Here is an 18,379-nt window from a genome sequence, read left to right on the forward strand (position 1 = left end):
ATCCCAATTCTACCTTGCAAATCAGGCTGGACCAGAAGATGTACACTGGTACAGATAGGAACTGGAAACAGGGAATCCAGGACAGATGATCCCCTCAGGACCAGTGATGAGAGTGGCCACACTGGGAGGGTGGAGGGAAGGTGAGGGAGAAATGGGGAACCAATTACAAGGATCTACATATAACCTCCTCCATAAGGGAGGCGTTGGACGGTTTAAGATATGACAAAATAATAATAATTTATAAATTATCAAGGGCTCATGAGGGAGGGGGAGGGGGAAGGGAGAGGAAGACATGAAGAGCTGATACCAAGGGCTCAAGTAGAAAGCAAATGTTTTGAGAATGATGCTGGCAACAAATGTACAAAAGTACTTGATACAATGGATGGATGGATGGATTGTGATAAGAGCTGTACAAGTCCCCTATAAAATGATTTTTTAAATAAATAAATGTGTATATATATATATATATATATATATATATATTACCTGGGTCTTTATTAGTTTAGTTAAGTCATGGTTTCTAGAAATTGATCCGTGTCTTCCAGCTTTTCAACTTTGTTGAAACACAATTCCTTATACTGTTCAGTTATTATTATTTCTATTTAGGATGGGTCTGTAAGGGGATATGCTATCTTGTAGGTAGCATATCAATGGATCCTATTTTCTTATTCTCTTCAGTGGTACAAGTCATATTTTTCCATTCCCTGGATTAATGATAGTAACCTTTGAGCCGCTGGTCACAAAGTTGGCAGCTTAAACTCAAAAGAAGCTTTACCGGAAAAACTGAATCTGCTTCTGAAAGATTTACAGTCTCTGGAATCCTATGAAGATGTTCTACTGTGTCTTATTAAAAAATCACTTCCATTGAATCGATTATGAATCCTAGTGACTCTATATCACTCGGCAGAACTACCTTTGTGAGTTTCCAAGAAGAGTCTTGGAAGTAAAGAGCCTCAATTTTATGGAATTAAAAAGTCTCATTGTTCTCCCTCAGACCAGCTGCTAGTTTTGAAATTCTGGCCTTGTGGCTAGCATCCCAGCATGTGACCATGAAGCCTACAGGGCTCCTTTGTGTCCCTTAGGGTCATTATAAGTCAGAATTGACTCGGTGGCAGTGGATTTTGATTTTATGAGCTTCTTGCTTATATTCTTTTTTCTTTAGTTGTGAAACTGATGTCTTCTTTGTTCTGTGTATTTGTCTGGGCTGAGCTCCTTTTATCTGATTTTTGTTGTTGTTGCTGATATTTACTGTTACCACAGCCGCAGCCCTCCCCTCAGATTTCTAGCTATTAGGACCAGAGCCCAGACTGCACTCACTTCGCCAGCCCTCCAGGTGAGGCTGATGCACAGCGATGTGGGCCTCCCTGCTCTACGTTCTTGTGATCTGAAGACCAGCAGCCCAGCACCAACCTCCTTACAAACACAGAGTCCCATGCTCTCCTCCAGAACACATGCGTCTTATAGAGATTTCCTGCAGGTTCTTTGTACAGAAAGGTGGAAACTTCCTGGGTGGGGATGGGGTGGGGGAGGAGCTGAATGCATTACACTCTGATTCAGGTGTGTGGTCTGATCACGTCAATCAGCACTCGAACATCCGAGGCAGTATCTTTCCTTTTTTTTCCTATTGGTAAACATTTTGTTTGAGCACATGACTCTTAATCCCATTTATTCTCAAGACTTTAAATATTAGTCATATCATGTCACCACTCACTTCTATTTCTCTAATTAGCACTTGCACTAACAGTAAGATTGGTACATCCACTGGCACCCTGATCACTGCACTGGCGTTTCTGATGGATGTCTCAGACTCCGCTCTTCCTGCACTGCAGGCCGCTGATGGCCTCTTCCACGTGCTCCTTCCAAGGCCTTCCCATCTCCACTGATGCTGCTCAACAGGCCAAAGTCTGTTGGGTCCTCATTGACCACATTGTGTCTTCATGTACTTCACATTTGATCCATCAGGAAACCTTATAAAGTCCAACTTTCAAATAAATCCAAAACCCAAGATCTTCCCACAACTTTTTTCTTATTTATTTATTTTTTTAAAAAAAGACTTTTATTGGGGGCTCCTACATCTCTTATCACAATCTATACATTCATCCAGCATGTCAAGCACATTTGCACATATGCTGCCACCATTATTTTCAAAGCATTCTCTTTCCACTTGTGCCCCTGATATCAGCTCCCCAATTCTTCCCCCTCCCTCCCAAACCCAAACCTACCTTCCCTCACAAACCCCTGAAAAGTGTCCTCAGTCCCCACATGGTCTGGCCATACCTCTGACCTCATCTCCGTGACCGTGCTGCAGCCACACTGGGTTCCCGGCAGCTCCCACAACAGACTGTGCCATGTCCTGGCCATGGCCCTGCCTGCAAGGTCTCCAGGGTCCTCAAGGGCAATCCCTTCATGGCCTCCACATCTGTCCTCAACAGCCACCTTTTCCATGGGTCCCATCCTGCTACCTGAGTTCAAATGGCTGTCTTCCCTCCTCATGTCGGGGTTCCTCATAGCACACACCACCTTCAACAAAAACACCTGCTTTCTTTTCCTCTGGTGGAGGCTGAACTAATCTCCAAAAATGACTATATTCTAATCCTTGGACCCTGTGAATACATTACAGTGTTATGTAGAAAAAACTTTTAAACATGTGGGGTTTTCTTAGGAATTGGAATTGGGTGATGATCTCACATTCTCTTGGTTCCCTGATGATGTGGTTTCAAACTCAAAGGTGTAAGGACAGACTCAAGTGACTAAAGGAGATTCTAAGCTACTGACGTCTGAGATGGAACGACAGAGAGGCAAAGCGAGCAGTCAGGTTCTGCAAGATGGAAAAGTCCTGATATCTGATGCTCCCCTAGAGCTCCCGGACGGAGCACAGCTCGGGGCCCAGGTTAAACTTCTGACTGCAGAACTATACTAGCCGGATGTCACATTTTAGTCACTAGGTTGTGGAAATTGGTTAGAGCACCGTGGACATTAAAGCACTATGGTTACAACCTTTCTCTTTCTGCACAAACATACACCCCACAGGACGGTGAGTCCCCAGGGTTGAACAGTGTGTGTCCTGTAGTCATCATGCCCTGATGTCAGAACCTGCAGCAAAGGGTCTTCATGCAGAGACAGTGTTTCAGTCACGTGGCCTCAGACCTAATGCTCTGCGGTGGCAGCTGCAGCCCCACAGCCCCTCCATGGACACTCATGCTGCTGGGCTTCTCTCACAAGGACTCTGGTCTCTCTCCCCCACAACAGGATTCCATTCCCATCTTCATGTAAGGATGGTCCTTGTCTAACAGGCACTATCGACAACAACTGTGAACAAACAGCAGGCTGTGCTTGTGAATCCCTGAGTTCAGATAGTGAGCCAGCACTGACAGTGTGGCACTACGTGGCTGGAGAGAAGGGGCGAGTGTGCTGAAAGGCATGGAAATATAACTGAAAGTCATGTACGTTGAATAACGTCCTCTCTAAAGAGTGTTAAGAAAAGATGAACACATCCACAGGACAGTGTTAAGAAGACTCTTTCCCACTTCTTTTCCACAGAGACGCAGTGTAAGGTCGGCCTGGGTCTTGTTGGAACAATGATATGTGTGGGAAGGTGGCTCCTGAAGGTGTCAGTTGGGTGACACCCAGAACAAATGAGACCAAACTTGTACACAAAACAGGAGCAGTACAGTCATCTATAAAAACAAACTCGCAAGCAGAATCACAAGTAGTAGGAACCGAGGTCCAGACTTGAACCTGAGCCTAGGCTGACCCGGCCACACCAAGCACTTCATGCTCACAGCACTGAGACAGGAAAAGGCCAGATGAGGCCCTGTGTTCACAGATGCTAATGGGACAAGTTCTACTGAAGGAACAAAGACAACAGAGAGATCAAGATGACCCAGCTGAGTAGTGTCCTCCAAACTCACTTTGTCCTGAACACTGGCTGGGTACATGTCCCACCCATGCTCAGTTCATCCCCCACCTTCTCCTGGGCCTGATCCACAGAGCCAGCTCAAGATACACACAGAATCTCCAAGATTCTTAAGATGTCACTAGTTATTCTTTTAAAATTTCAGGATTATCTTGGTTCATTAACCCATCAACCCATCTCATGGTAAAAGTGAATAACCAACTTCATGATCAGGTCCTATTTTTCAAAAGAGACGGGAGACAAAGCAGTGGAGAGCAAGGGCAGTAACATAGGGAGGGAGATGCTCTAGCAGACATGGGGAATACAGGGACACAGGTCAGTGGGGGATGGGGGTCCTGGTGGTGGGGATTTGTCCCACCACGTCCTCACATGCTTATAGGAGTGCAGACACATTCAGACCCCAGTTGTAGAGAGAGAGGCCCAAAGGCTCTTCAATCACAAAGCAGTGGATGAACAACTCCTTGTCACTCTGCCACACACAGGGACTCAGACTGCAGGGAAAGAGAACCACAGACAAATTCAGGTCAGTCACTCTGAGGAGTCCACTGCACTCTCAGAATGTCCCAATAAAAGAATTACTATCACAGTCTTGTCCCTTCTGTCTCCTCTATTCCGTGTCAGTGCCGCAGGCTCCCACCATTTGAAACTGTGAGAGACATCTCCTGGCTACCGTCATTGCCTGGAGAAGACAGAAACAGGATGTGGTCAGAGCACACAGGAGATGAGACCAGGAGAACAAGGATTATGAGTGAGGGGCTGCTCCCTGGGCTCCTTCTGCACTCTCCCAATGGTCTCATCTCACCCCCTCCCCCATACTCACTTGCAGTTTGAGAGTAGCTCCCTCCTTTCCCACCTGTGGGAAGAAAGCATTCCGTGAGGGACTGGGGAGGAGACTGACCATCAGGTCCTATAAGAGCTGGTCAGTTCTGGGCTCCAGTTAGATTTCCTGAACTGAAGGGCTGGGTAGGAGAGGGGTGGATGTGCAGAGATTGGACCGCCACCCTGCTGGAAGTCTGTCCTCAGCAGAAACTTTCCCTGGGACCTGGAATTACTGGGAAACAGTCTCTATCACTGGAACCATAAAGGTGAAAGATCTGTGCTCCCTTTTCACAGGTACAAGGAGGGAGGTGCAGGTACACACAGAAGACTAATTGTTAGCACACAGGGCGCCACACGGGGGCAGCACGTAAATGGATGGTACTTCCCTTAAGGAGGCAGAAGACAGCCACCCTCCTACTTGGGATGTGGCACCTACCATTGGCAAAAAAAAAATGACTCTCTCTCTCTCTCTCACACACACACACACACACACACACGCGCGCGCACACACACACACACGCACACACACACACGTCTACCTGAGCACTTCTTCCTCCGGATCACAAATCCAACCACAGCTCCAATGAGCGCAGCTATGAGGAGAACCAGGCCAACAACTATTCCCACGATGAGGATGGTGGGCTGGGAAGACGGTTCTGGAAAGAGAACGGATGGTGAAGAACCCTGTCCCTGTTGGTGCTCAGAGGGGCCCCTGCTTTCCCTGAGAGGAGGCCCAGCCCATGCCCGTCCTCACCCCATCTCAGGGTCAGGGGCTCAGGCAGCCCCTCGTGCTGCACTTGGCACGTGTATCTCTGCTCCTCCCCAGAGGGCACCACCACAGCCGCCCACTTCTGGAAGGTGCCATCCCCCGCAGGCCTGGTCTCCACCAGCTCCGTGTCCTGGGGCTGGTCCTCGCCGTCCCGCTGCCAGGTCAGGGCGATGTCCGCCGGGTAGAAGCCCCGGGCCCAGCACCTCAGGGTCACCTCTCCCTCAGGGACATGGTGTTCATGGTGGTGGGTCACCTGGGTCTTTGGAGGCTCTGGGGGGAGGGTCAGGGAGCTGATGAAAGCTGCCTGACCTCCCTGGGGTCACGTCAGCATGGCTCCTGTGATTACCCTGAGAATGGACTGGGCAGTTGGGGTCAGAGAGGAAGGCCAACACTGAGACACCAGCCTAGAGCCCAGGTTCTCCATTGCTTCCTCATGAATGGAAATTTCTAGAATCAGCCTGAGGCAGCCCACAGGCCTGGGATATAGCTGCTTGAGAGAAAAAAACATGGATTTCTACTTTAGACGGGTGGAGACTCAGAAGCGGAAATCATGTGAATCACATCTGTAACCCATTGCGAGTGTGAAGGAGAAGAATATATGAGAGAGAAAGTTCCCTGTGGGGCCCAAGGTCAATTCCCGGGTCAAAGGGCAGTGCTGTTCTGTCAGGAATCTTGTCCCCTTCTCTCCCAGGGAGACCTGGTCCCTCACTGTCTCAGGGAGAGGAGGGCTGCTCTGGGCAAGTCACTGTCCTACAGGACCTGGGGGTGCAGGGGAACCCCTCCGTCTCTACATGCAGGCGGGGGTCTTCTGGAGTCTGTCCCACTTCCCTCCCCCCTGAGAGGCCAGCAGGGCAGACACACAGACCTGGACGTCCAGGGCCCCCTGTTACCTGCGCGCTGCAGGGTCTGCTTCCCGTTCTCCAGGTATCTGCTGAGTGAATCTGCACACAAGTCCTCCGCATAGGCCCTCATGTGCTCTGCCCACCCGGCCTTCTCAAACTTGCGCTGGGTGATGAGCGCGGCCGTGTCCAATGCCGTCCAGGAGCGCAGGTCCTCGTTCAGGGCGAGGTAGTCGGCGCCATCGTAGGCAAGCTGTAGGTACCAGCGGAGCAGGCGCCCGTCGGGGCCCTGGGCGCAGCCGAACATCCTCTGGATGGTGTGAGACCCTGACCCGCCCGCAGAGTCCAGTAAGTGAAATGCAAAACGAAACCGGGCAGATCCCGCTGCCTTGAAGGGCTAAGGGAAGAAGGGACCAGGGGCTCAAAGTGACGTTGGGCTGGAGACGGGGGTCGCGGGGAGTGACGGAGAGTGACCGCGAGTGGAGACCGGAGCTCCAGCCCTGCGCCCCGGGGCCGGGGTTCCTCACCGGCCTCGCTCTGGTTGTAGTAACTCAGCGCCGTCCGCAGGTTCACTCGGAATTTCAGCGCGTTTCTCCTGCAGCTCGCGGTCTGCTGCTCCCAGTACTCGGGCCCCTCCCGCTGCACCCAGGGCGCGCGCGGCTCCATCCTCGGGTCCGGGGCGTCGCTGTCGAAGCGCACGAACTGCGTGTCGTCCACGTAGCCGACGGAGATGAAGCGGGCCTCCGCGCTGCCAGGCCGGGACACGGAGGTCTCGAAATATCTCAGCGAGTGGAGGCCTTGGGTGGGGGGAACCAGAGCGTCTGAGACCCAGACCCCCACCCGCCCCGCGTGCCCCTGAGGGTCCTGCGTCCCCCCACCCCCTGACCCCGCACTCACCCGCCTGGGTCTGGGTCAGAAGCAGGTACTCCGGGAGCAGCAAGAGGAAAATCCGGGGTGCCATGACTCAGGAAACCTGGGTCCCTGAGAGAATCTGCACATTTTATACCATGGACCCGCGGTAATGGTGACTGGCTTCTCCAGGAATCAGAGACCCAATCTGGGGTGAGAAGCGGCCTCGCGTCACTGGTATCCGGGCAGAAGGAGCTGATACAGGTTGTGGGAGGGAGAAGTGAAACTCCTCAGAAGAGGAATCCCCAGCGCTGGGTCTCCCTGCCCCTTGGAGCCCTGGGTCGGGCCGCTGCGGACAGAAGATAATTGACTTTCAGAATTTCTGTTGTTTAGATCCTGGGGTGCATTCAAAGCTACTGTATAAGATGGCAACTGCCTGCGGTGGTGGTGGTGGTGGTGGAGGGGTGTTCTTTCCTGGATGTTAATACTTCAAGAAGCCCATCTCCAGTCTTTTCTCCCGCCAAGCAGCTTGGATTCGATGACAGGAGCTTAATTTGCTGCAGAGCTTCATGGAGATTCTAGTCACTGTCTCATCTTTATGAAGAACCCAAGGACAGTTTACTTCTGTGCGTTCTGTCCACTGAGAGTAAGCAGGAGGGAAATGGAAACAATGAACATTGTAAAACGAGTGTGAAATACTGTTGATGCCCACTAAACGGTAATACATAATATGTTTTCGTGAAAAAAGAAGTGTTTCAAAATAAAACAATAGTGAAAAGCGGGAATCACTTTATACATTGTTTTCCGTGTCAGTAGCAGACTTCTGGATTTTCTGCTCTATGTCTGCATCTAATCTGTCATCCTGTTCGTGCTGGCGAGCATCCAGCATCTCACAGGTACAATGTTGGAGAAGGGAGTCTTTCAATAGGCTCTCCATGTCACTGTGATGGGTGAAATGATGTTTCTATTTCCAACTTTGTAAGGAAGCCTCATGGATTTTCCACAGTAACTCCATCATAATATAGTCTCACCAGCAATTCCAGTTTCTCCTCATCCACATCAGAACTCGTTGTTCTCTGGCTTACTGGACTTTGTTATTGATAGTGGGTCAGAGGATCCATCACAGTGCGTTGATTTGCAGAAATTGAAGCATTCCATCAGAGTTTTTCATTGGAAATTGATCTAGCATGCAATCAAGCTGCATGGAGAATTTCTGGTGACTGGAATGTAAAACTTGGAAGCAAAGAGGAAGGATCTGCAGTTGGGAAAGAGGACGCTGGTGGTAGGAATGAGTTGGAGAGGGCAGGATAGAGTGCCCAACAAGATGTTCCTCGCCAATACTTGTTTTCAACAACACGAATGTTGACTATACACATAGGCCTTGTATCCCGGATGGAACGCAAGGAAATCAAATTGACTACACCTCTGCGAAGAGACAAATGATGCTCAATGTCATCAGCTACAAGCAGGGGCAACTGTGAAACAGTGTGCAAGTTCAGGTTCAAGGTGAAGAAAGTGAAACCAAATGCATGAGAGCCACAATGAGATCTTGAGTCTATCCTACATGATTTGAGAGCTTCTCAAATCCCATCTGCCCAGTTGAGCACTGATCACAGAAGAAGTAATGAGCTGTGGGATGTCATCAAGAACATCATTCATGAAGAAAGTCAAAGGTCACTAAATAGTAAAGAAAGGAACGATCAAATTTGATGAGAGAAAAGATGCTGAAATCTAATGTTAATGTAAAGTAAACGGAAAAAGAATGAAGTACAAGAGCTGAACAGAAGATGCCAAAGAGCAGCTCAAGAAGACAAAGTAACACATAATATTTTGATGACCTAAATTCTGCAACAAAAAGTCAATGAATAGATTTGAAGTTGGGGGGAGGGTAGGAGGATGGGGGATGGGGACAGTTTTAAAACATTTATGAAAAAAGTTCATTTTATTTTAACATATATGTATAGAGATATATCGATGTAGTTATAGGTAGAAGTATATGTTTTCAATAGAACCCTAAATGTCATTTTTGCTGGTTCTGTGGTTCACTGTAAGCTTCAAAAAACGGAAATCATGCTCTCACAGACCCAGAGCCTCAAAGTGGAATGTCAAGGTGTAGGCTGGGCCAATCTCTCCCCCAAGGCGCTAGGATCACAAAATCACCTCCCTAATTGAGACTCCGATCAATCAGATTGATAGTCATCGACATGCCGAGCATGAGCTTGTGTGTTGTCCAGATTGTTCCCAATATTGACTGTCATATGGAAATAAAAACGTGGGCACATTGCTTTCACTACTGAGCACTTTTCTTTCCCTGCCCCTTGAACCAATTTACACATAGTTTCTAGTAGTTTCCAAGTGGAGTAGATCCATTAACCGATTATGCAAATTCAAAAGGAAATAAAGTAATACATGTTAAAATTATAATACATTTTATTAAATATATACTTTATGGGGATTTGTCTTTCAATTGTGTGAAAGTCAAGCTATGCATGTATAATTTGTTTTGCTCAATTTATTTCTTGGAAGCAATTTGCTTAAATTAGTTGCTGGCAAGATAAAAATATTCAAATTATATATGCAGAATTTTGTGTTAGCACATGCTATTGAACTGCCAAGTGCTCTATGCATTTCTTCATCTTTATTTTATATACATCCACTGAGGCAACCTTTCTCTTTTTACCCCCCAACATGTTTTGGCAAGTAATTTACATATCATATGATTCAATCGCTCAATCATGTCAAGCAGAATAATTGTACAATCACCCCTACATGTATTTTTTAGACCATTCCTGCCTCCCATGGATGGTTACATTGCCTCTAAGATGAGTTTTGCCATCACAATCCATTCTAGTGCTCCACCCCACCCTATCTCCACCATTGACTCCCAAGATGCCCTTATCCTCCCCATCAGCCTCCCCCCATCCCTGCATTCCCTCTACCTGCTTGTATCAGTTATTTTCACTCTGCATCCACTCCGCCTGTCCTTCACAGCTGGAAAACCCAACAGGAAACAAGTAAAAACAAAATCGCGCTAAGATGGTAGAGATAAAAACATAATGGTATGCAGGAAAAGAAGCAACTAATGCATATGAACGGACAGGCCCCAACAAATATGTAAAAGGCCAGGGCAGAAATTGCTGTCATGAAACCAGTCAGAGCTACCGGCACCCAGAACATGTTCAGGGTTCATCTACAGCGTGGTCAGCTGGTCAAGCATCAAGGTCAATGCAGCATAATCAAGATGACAATGGTGTCTTCCTGTTAGTCAGGCTGTTTCAGACCCTTGCCTGTGGGTAGAGCGGATCTGCCAGTGGCTCAGCCTGACCAGAAACACTGCAGGTGGGTTTTGGGCTCTCACTGTCCCCCATCGCCCTCCACAAATCAGGGGTTCATGATTTTTGCTCTGATGCTTTTCGCCATATTTGAATTTTGTAACTTTCATCTCTGGGTCACACAAGCTGGTGTGCTTCTTCCGTGTGGACTTAGTTGACTCCTTGCTTAGATGGCTGTTTGTTTGCATATTAGCCTGTAAGACCCCTGACAATATTCCAGTTGATAGATGGACACATCTGGTTTCTTCAGCCCACTTTGCTGTAGTGCCCTATGGTCTGTGATCATTTCATGAAGGTGAGTATTGAGCAGGGTCATTACGTAAGAACTCATTGTTCTTAAGTTGGAGCTAAGATTTAGTGCGTGATCCCCAAACCCAGTCCTGTATCTAAGCCTGTTTTTTTTTAATTTTCTGTAATTTGGGAGCCAATAATATGTCCCATCATTCCATAATTCAATTATGTCAAATGTAATTGTTCAATTTCTTCCTTAATGATCTATGTTTTCCAAAACATACTTTTCCTTCCTGGACTTCTTGACATCATCTCCCTCTTCTCTCCCCCTCCACTCTATATCCCGCCCCCTCCCCCATCCCCTGCTATAGTTTCTCTCCCTGTAGACTCAACATCCCTGGGTTTCATTTACTGAACCACAGGGCAATAAATACCTAGCTTGAAGAGGGTGCACCCCAATGGTGACACACCTCTGAGATACACCCTCATATAAACAAGCATAAGCAAACTATAACAGAATGGCCGTCACAGGATTGCGGGATAACACATACATCCATGCAGCATAAAGGGCGTTGATGTTCCAAGACCTTGTTTGTTCACCAACCAACAGTGCATTGCTCTTCACACAGCTGTCTTCTTCGACCGCAGACACCGTGTATTTTCCAGCGGAAGTCCTCAGGTTAAAAGTGTGTCTGGGGCTGAGTCCCGTTCAGCCAGTAGAGTTCCCAGGTGTGGTCTCACTGATGCAGCCTCTGGAGCATGACATGAACCCCAAAGTTCCATCTGGACTGGGTTCCTGTGATAACCCCAGGTGCCCTCGGTCAATTCTGCCCTCACCCTGCATCCTGCTAAAGACCCTCCCCACCAACTGACCCCAAGGGCATCCTCAGACTCTCCTTCCCTTACCTGCTGGTCAGCCCTCCCTCCTCTTCCCTGCCCTCTCTGAAACATGCACCTATGTTTGCCCAAACTTGACCTTTCTCTCTCTCCCCCTGTGTGCACTGCCCCTCTTGTCAGTAAGCCTCATCCGACAGGGCCACCTCCCTCTCCAGGGGACATCAACCCATATCTGCATGGCTACCATTCAGCAGACAGCATCCCCCCACCATTGATCTTTGCCCCGACCATTTGATCCCAACTGTCACAAACTGCCCTTCTGTCAAGGATTTCAGAATAAAAATGAATGGTGTTTGAGGAAGCTGAAGACTATGGAGCTGTCAGTAGGCAGATTATCATTGACTTACTACATCAGTGCCCTATGTGGTGTATTAAGATATATATTATTCTGGCAAACCTGTGACTGACACTGTCAGTGAATATCATTGCAAATTTTCCCTGAAAACCAACTCCCATTGTTTATGTGAGTAGCATCCAGCCATGAATGTATTTAGCCTGCACAAATTCATAACCCAGGTATTGTAATAGGTCCTTAAACTACATTGGGCAAATACCCTCTCTCTGCAGGGTTTTAAAAAAATTAGTACCAGGGACTAATCAATGACAATAAAATCAGAAGATCTTAATGAGGCTTACACATTTGATTTGACAACCAATCATCCGATGAATTTTCTGAGATAAGCGTTTTCCTTTTGTTTTACAACCTTTCTGAAGGTCGTCTCCTGATAACTTAGCTCTGTGGGGGCTCTTTGTCTGAGATGTTCTTCCCTGGTCTCTGAACTGGACCCTCCTCCTCTCTCTGGGCCCTCTAGATACTAATAGGAGAATCTTAGATGACTGCTCACAAGCTTTTAAGAACCTATTTGCATCGCCACAAAGTAAGATGCAGAATATTGTCTTTGTGAACCATCTAGTGCTAATCAACCTAGATCTTCCCATAGACTATGGTCCAGAATACCCAAGCCTTGTGGTTCTATCCCTCTAGATATTTGGTTAGAGGTAAAAATTTCCTAAAATTTCTCTGGTAAACTCTATCTTATGCTCAGATGTATTTGAATCACATGCAACCATGTCTTTGGCAACTCAATATGCAGATGAGTCAAGTGTACTTGGAGCATTTGCTGGTGAGGTTCAGGATGGGAGGAAGCTGGGACAAAAGCACACACTCCTTGCTGTTTGTGGTCTTGGTAGGAGCAGTAGGTTCCTCTGGTCTCTGCTTGCTTCTTTACTCCGTGCAAGGCACACTGCAGAGAAGTTCTCTCACTGGGCCAGAGTTGTGATGGGTTCATGGTGCTCTGTCCCACCCTTATTCCTCTTCTTGGTTTATCCTATGAGATCACATCAGGAATAGCTGCCACGTGTCATTGCACATCTGCTGAGCTACTGACCCATGCCCAGCCACGTTGACAACCATTTAGGGGAAACTCAATTCGGTTCATGACTCCATGGTTGTCTTTGACTCATGTATCCCCACAGGCTTCCTTTGCTGACTTGATTTCTCCCTCAATGTGTATTGTCTTTACCTTCACCCATCTTCATACATGTCTACTCTCCACTTAGTGATTGCCCTTCCCTGTCTCTTCCATGCCTGGTAACGATCACCGAGTGCTTCTTTCTATATATAAACATTTTCTTGACTCTGTGCACTCTCATTCGCTGCCACTGAGTCAATTGTCAATCATAGCGGTTCTATAGGACAGAATAGAAGATTTCGCCTGGGTTTCTGAGACTGTCACTCTTTACAGGAGTAGAAAGCCTCATCTTATCCAAAGGAGCATCTGGTGGATTCAAACTGCTGATCATGTAGGTACTAACCAACACAGAACCCACTAAGCCACATGCAGCATAAGTTGACCTACGTCCTCCAGGTCCATCCATATTATAAGAGGTGTCATGACGACATCGTGAGTCTTTCACATGACAGGGTAGTCCATTCTGTGTATGTAGCATAGTGTGTTCATCCATCCATTCAGTGATTTGCACTTAGATAGTTTTCCCCTCTGCTTTTGCGGTGCCTGCTGTGGTAAACAAGAGCATGCATACAGGGATGGAGCACTGTCGGGTCCCCTGGGCTGCTAACCAGAGGGCCAGCAGTTTGAAACCACCAGGTGCTCTGCGGGAGAAAGATAAGGCTTTCTACTCCTGCTAAGAGTTACAGTCTCAGAATCCCTGGGGCAGCTCAAGTCTGTCCATATGGTCAGTGTGAGGCAGCAGAACCCATGGTAAGGAAGGGACTGTGGTTTTTGTGAGAGCATAGAGGTATGAGTCGTGCAGCTCTTGTTTCTGTAGGATGGCTGGGTCACATGGCAGCTGTACTGCTACCTTTCAGAGGAAGTGCCATCTCCTTTCCCACAGTGATTGTACCATTGTTCAGTCCCGCAGCAGTGTCTAAGGGTTCCAATGCTTTCTCATGCTGACCAGTATTGGATGCTTCTGTGCTGTTTGGCTTTGCTCTTTTATCCAAGGATGAGAGGATACCTTGTTCTTTAAATGTACATCTGTCTAGGACTTGGTTGCTTCTTGAATTAGACTTGTTTGCTCTTTGGGACGGATTGGGGGTGTCAGGTGGCGGGAGACCCAGTGCTGGGGATTCCCCTTCTCAGGAGTTTCACTTCTCCCTCGCACAACCTGTGTCAGCTCCTTCTGCCCGGATACCCGTGACGCGGGGACTGCTTCTCACCCTTATTGGGTCTCCTGGAGAAGCCAATCCCAGTCCCAGAGGTCCCGGATTAGAAGGTCTCCTATGCAAATTATCTCAGGAATGCAGGTTTCCCAGGGTCATGGCGCCGGGGCTCCTCCTCCTGCTGCTCCCGGGGCTGCTGCTTCTGATCCAGACCCGGGCGGGTGAGTGCGGGGTGGGGGGCGCAGGACCCACTGGGGCGCGCGGGGCGAGCGGGGGTCGGGGTCTCAGCCGCTCTGGTCCCCTTCCCCCAAGGCTCCCACTCGCTGAGATATTTCCACACCGCCACGTCCCGGCCTGGCGGGGATTCCCGCTTCATCGCCGTCGGCTATGTGGATCACACTCAGTTCGTGCGCTTCGACAGCGACGCCCGGGACCCGATGATGGAGCCGCGCGCGCCCTGGATGCAGCGGGAGGGGCCCGAGTACTGGGAGCAGGAGACCGCGAGCTGCAGGAGAAACGCGCTGACCTACCGAGTGAACCTGCGGATCCTGCGCAGCTACTACAACCAGAGCGAGGCCGGTGAGGGGTCCCGGCCCGGGGCGCAGGGCTCGAGCCCCCGACCCCACGCGCGATCACCCTCCTTCATCACCACCCCCTCGCCACCACCACCCTCGCCCCCCACCCCATCTCCTGGCCCATAGTCACCCCTAGTCCCTCGGGACTCCCCTGCCCTTCGCCCTTCAAGGAGCTGGATCCGCCTGGTTTCCTTTTTGGTTTAGCTGAGCGGGCTCTGGGGGCGGGTCAGGGTCTCACACCTTCCAGAGCATGTATGGCTGCGACCTGGACCCCGACGGGCGCCTGCTCCGCGGGTACGAACAGTTGGCCTACGACGGCGCCGACTACCTCGCCCTGAACGAGGACCTGCGCTCCTGGACAGCGGCGGACACGGCAGCGCTCATCACCCAGCGCAAGTGGGAGGAGGCCCAGGCAGCAGAGCGCTTTAGGGCCTACCTGGAGGGCAGGTGTGTGGAATATCTCCTCAGATACCTGGAGAACGGGAAGGAGACCCTGCAGCGCGCAGGTAATGGGACTCTGGACACCTCCCCAACTCCCTTGGACCTGGGTCTGTGTGTCCGCCCTGCTGGCCTCTCAGGGGGGAAGGAAATGGGACAGACTCCAGAAGACCCCTGCTAGGTGTGGCGAGGGAGGGGTTCCCCTGCACCCCAGGTCCTGTAGGACAGTGACTTGCCCAGAGCAGCCCTCCTCTACCTGAGACAGTGAGGTACCAGGTATCCCTGGGAGAGGAGGGGATGTGATTCCTGACTCATCAGCACTGCCCTTTGACCCGGGAATTGACCTTGGGCCCCAAAGGGGACTTGCTCTGTCATATCTTGTTCTCCGTCACACACCCAATGGGTTTACAGATCTGATTCACTTTATTTCCGTTTTTGAGTCTCCACCCAAGTCTAAAGAAGAAGTCCATGTTTTCTCTCTCAGGCAACTATACACCAAGCCTGTGGGCTGCCTCAGGCTGATTCTAGAACTTTACCTTAACGAGGAGGTGATGGAGCACCTGGGCTCCAGGCTGATGTGTGGGTGTTGTCCATCTCCCACCCCAACTCCCCAGTCCATCCTCAGGGTAATCACAGGAGCCCTGCTGACTGACCCCAGGGAGCTCAGGCAGCGTTCATCAGCTCTCTGACCCTCCCTCCAGAGCCTCCAAAGACCCAGGTGACCCACCACCACGAACACCATGTCCCTGAGGGAGAGGTGACCCTGAGGTGCTGGGCCTGGGGCTTCTACCCGGCGGACATCGCCCTGACCTGGCAGCGGGACGGCGAGGACCAGCCCCAGGACACGGAGCTGGTGGAGACCAGGCCTGCGGGGGACGGCACCTTCCAGAAGTGGGCGGCTGTGGTGGTGCCCTCTGGGGAGGAGCAGAGATACACGTGCCAAGTGCAGCATGAGGGGCTGCCTGAGCCCCTGACCCTGAGATGGGGTGAGGACGGGCATGGGGTGGGGCCTCCTCTCAGGGAAAGCAGGGGCCCCTCTGAGCACCAACAGGGACAGGATTCTTCACCATCCGGTTTCTTTCCAGAACCGTCTTCCCAGCCCACCATCCCCGTCTTGGGAATAGTTGTTGGCCTGGTTCTCCTCGCATCTGCGCTCATTGGGGCTGCGGTTGGATTTGTGATCCGGAGGAAGAAGTGCTCAGGTAGACCTCTGTGTGTGTGTGTGTGTGTGTGTGTGTCGGCGGGGAGGGAGAAGGTGTGTGTGTAGACGTGTGTGTGTTTCCAGTTTCTTGTCACACTGCTGGTGTCAAGTCCCAAGTAGGAGGTGGCCATCTTCAGCTTCCTTAAGTACCATCCTTCTATGTGCTGCCCCCGTGTGGCGCCCTGTGTGCTAACAATTACTCTGCTGTGTGTATGTACACATCCCTATGTGTACCTGTGAAAAGGGAGCACAGATCTTTCACCCTTATTGTTCCAGTAATAGAGACCTGGTTCCCAGTAGTCCCAGGTCCCAGGGAAAGTTCCTGCTGAGGACAGACTTCCAGTAGGGTGGCTGTCCAGTCTCTGCACATCCATCCCTCTCCTGCCCTGCCCTGCAGTTCAGGAAACCAAACTGGAGCCCAGCACTAACCAGCTCTTATAGGACCTGATGGTCCAGTCTCGTCCCCAATACCTCACGGAATGCTTTCTTCTCACAGGTGGGAAAGGAGGGAGCTACTCTCAAGCTGAAAGTGAGTATGGGGAAGGGGGCTGAGATGAGACCCTTGGGAGGGTGTAGATGGAGCCCAGGGAGCAGCCCCTCACTCATAATCCTTGTTCTCTGGGTCTCATCTCCTGTTTGCTCTGACCACATCCTGTTTCTGTCTTCTCCAGGCAATGACGGTAGCCAGGCCTCGGATGTGTCTCTCACAGTTTCAGAAGGTGAGAGCCTGCGACCCTGACATGGAATCGGGGTGGGAAAGAAGGGACAAGACTATGTGATAGGAATCCTTGGATTGGGACATTTTGAAAGTGCTGTGAACTCCTCAAAGTGACTCACCTGAATTTGTCTGTGGCTCTCTTTTTCTGCAGCCTGAGTCCTTCTTGTGTGTGGCAGAGTGACACGGGAGTTGTTCACAGCCTGCTTTGTGATTGAAGAGCCCTGGACTTCTCCCTCTACAACTGGGGTCTGAATATGTCTGCACTCCTATCAGCATGTGAGGATACGGTGGGACAAATCTAGCCCAGCAGGACTCCCCAGCTCCCACTTACCCAGCTCCCTGTATTCCCCTTCTCTGGTAGAGCATCTCCCTCCCTGTGTTACTTCCCTTGTTAATCACTGCTTTGTCTCATTTCTCTTTAAAAATAGGACTGGATCGTGAAGTTGGTCATCCACTTTTACCATGAGAGGAGTTGATGGGTTAATGAAACTTTGAAAATGCTCACATTATAAAAGAATAACTAATAAAATCTTAAGTATCTTGGAGATTCTGTGTGTGTTTTGAGCTGGCGACATGGAAGAAGCCCAGGAGAAGGTAGGGGATGAACTGAGCATGGGTGGGACCTGTATCCAGCTCGTGCTCAGGACAATGTGAGTTTGCAGACACTTCTCCGTGGGGTCATCTTGATCTCTCTGTTGTCTTTGTTCCTTCAGTAGAACTTGTTCCATTAGGATCTCTGACCACAGGGCCTCATCGGCCTTTTCCTGTGGCAGTGCTGTGAGCATGGAGGGCTTGGTGTGGACAGGTCAGCCTAGGCTCACGTTTCACCTGGGCCTTGGATTCTCCTGCTTGTGATTCTGTTTGTGAGTTGTTTTATAGTTGACTGTACCTGCTCCTATTTTGTGTAGCAGTCTGGTCTCATTTGTTCAGGGTGTCACCCAACTGACACCTTCAGGAGACACCTTTCACTGTCATTGTTCCAACAAGACCCAGATCAACCTTGCACTGAGTCTCTGTGGGAAAGAGGTGAGTTTGCTGACACCCCCAGATTGTGCACTCTTGTTAACACTGTCCTGTGGATGAGGCTTCATTTGTTCTTAACACTCTTTAGAGAGGACGTTATTCAAATTACATGACTTCGTGTTACCGTTCCGTGCCTTTCAGCGCACTCG

The 18,379-nt window shown here is 49.8% G+C and overlaps 2 protein-coding genes across 6 annotated transcripts; one reads left to right on the forward strand and one right to left on the reverse strand.

The window, feature by feature from the left end:
• Positions 1 to 2,215: 2,215 nt before the first annotated feature.
• On the reverse strand, positions 2,216 to 7,373 carry LOC142428140 (class I histocompatibility antigen, Gogo-B*0101 alpha chain-like). 3 transcript variants are annotated; one of them, XM_075533265.1, is made up of 8 exons: positions 7,241 to 7,373; positions 6,871 to 7,140; positions 6,395 to 6,670; positions 5,490 to 5,774; positions 5,275 to 5,391; positions 4,737 to 4,769; positions 4,496 to 4,595; positions 2,216 to 4,407 (listed from the first exon to the last, which is right to left on the reverse strand). In XM_075533265.1, the coding sequence occupies exons 1-7, from the start codon at positions 7,302 to 7,304 to the stop codon at positions 4,534 to 4,536; spliced, it is 1,107 nt and encodes a 368-aa protein (XP_075389380.1). In that variant the 5' UTR covers positions 7,305 to 7,373; the 3' UTR covers positions 2,216 to 4,407; positions 4,496 to 4,533. The 3 variants fall into 3 exon arrangements, with proteins under 3 accessions (XP_075389380.1, XP_075389372.1, XP_075389384.1); XM_075533269.1 differs by having other exon boundaries at positions 2,217 to 4,407; positions 4,554 to 4,595; XM_075533257.1 differs by having other exon boundaries at positions 2,216 to 4,595.
• Positions 7,374 to 14,386: 7,013 nt separating this feature from the next.
• LOC142428160 (class I histocompatibility antigen, Gogo-B*0102 alpha chain-like) lies at positions 14,387 to 17,752 on the forward strand. 3 transcript variants are annotated; one of them, XR_012780137.1, is made up of 9 exons: positions 14,387 to 14,496; positions 14,588 to 14,854; positions 15,081 to 15,356; positions 15,990 to 16,274; positions 16,374 to 16,490; positions 16,986 to 17,018; positions 17,161 to 17,208; positions 17,359 to 17,483; positions 17,636 to 17,752. XR_012780137.1 is itself a non-coding variant. In XM_075533276.1 (8 exons), the coding sequence occupies exons 1-8, from the start codon at positions 14,433 to 14,435 to the stop codon at positions 17,361 to 17,363; spliced, it is 1,095 nt and encodes a 364-aa protein (XP_075389391.1). In that variant the 5' UTR covers positions 14,387 to 14,432; the 3' UTR covers positions 17,364 to 17,746. The 3 variants fall into 3 exon arrangements, 2 of the variants coding, with proteins under 2 accessions (XP_075389391.1, XP_075389398.1); XM_075533276.1 differs by having other exon boundaries at positions 17,359 to 17,746; XM_075533283.1 differs by having other exon boundaries at positions 14,697 to 14,854; positions 17,359 to 17,746.
• Positions 17,753 to 18,379: the final 627 nt, after the last annotated feature.

Source organism: Tenrec ecaudatus, chromosome 1 (assembly GCF_050624435.1).
Source record: "Tenrec ecaudatus isolate mTenEca1 chromosome 1, mTenEca1.hap1, whole genome shotgun sequence".
NCBI classification, from domain to species: domain Eukaryota; kingdom Metazoa; phylum Chordata; class Mammalia; order Afrosoricida; family Tenrecidae; genus Tenrec; species Tenrec ecaudatus.

Bases quoted from the DNA above. Each gene is read 5' to 3' on its own strand.
- LOC142428140 (XM_075533265.1), bottom strand. From the start codon at position 7,304: ATGGCACCCCGGATTTTCCTCTTGCTGCTCCCGGAGTACCTGCTTCTG. The intron at 6,671-6,870 runs GTGAGGAACCCC...CGGGCGGGTCAG, and splicing joins CTACAACCAGAGCGAGGCCG to GGTCTCACACCATCCAGAGG. The intron at 4,770-5,274 runs GTAGACGTGTGT...TTCTTCCCACAG, and splicing joins CCGGAGGAAGAAGTGCTCAG to GTGGGAAAGGAGGGAGCTAC.
- LOC142428160 (XM_075533276.1), top strand. From the start codon at position 14,433: ATGGCGCCGGGGCTCCTCCTCCTGCTGCTCCCGGGGCTGCTGCTTCTG. The intron at 14,497-14,587 runs GTGAGTGCGGGG...CCTTCCCCCAAG, and splicing joins TCTGATCCAGACCCGGGCGG to GCTCCCACTCGCTGAGATAT. The intron at 16,275-16,373 runs GTGAGGACGGGC...GTTTCTTTCCAG, and splicing joins GCCCCTGACCCTGAGATGGG to AACCGTCTTCCCAGCCCACC.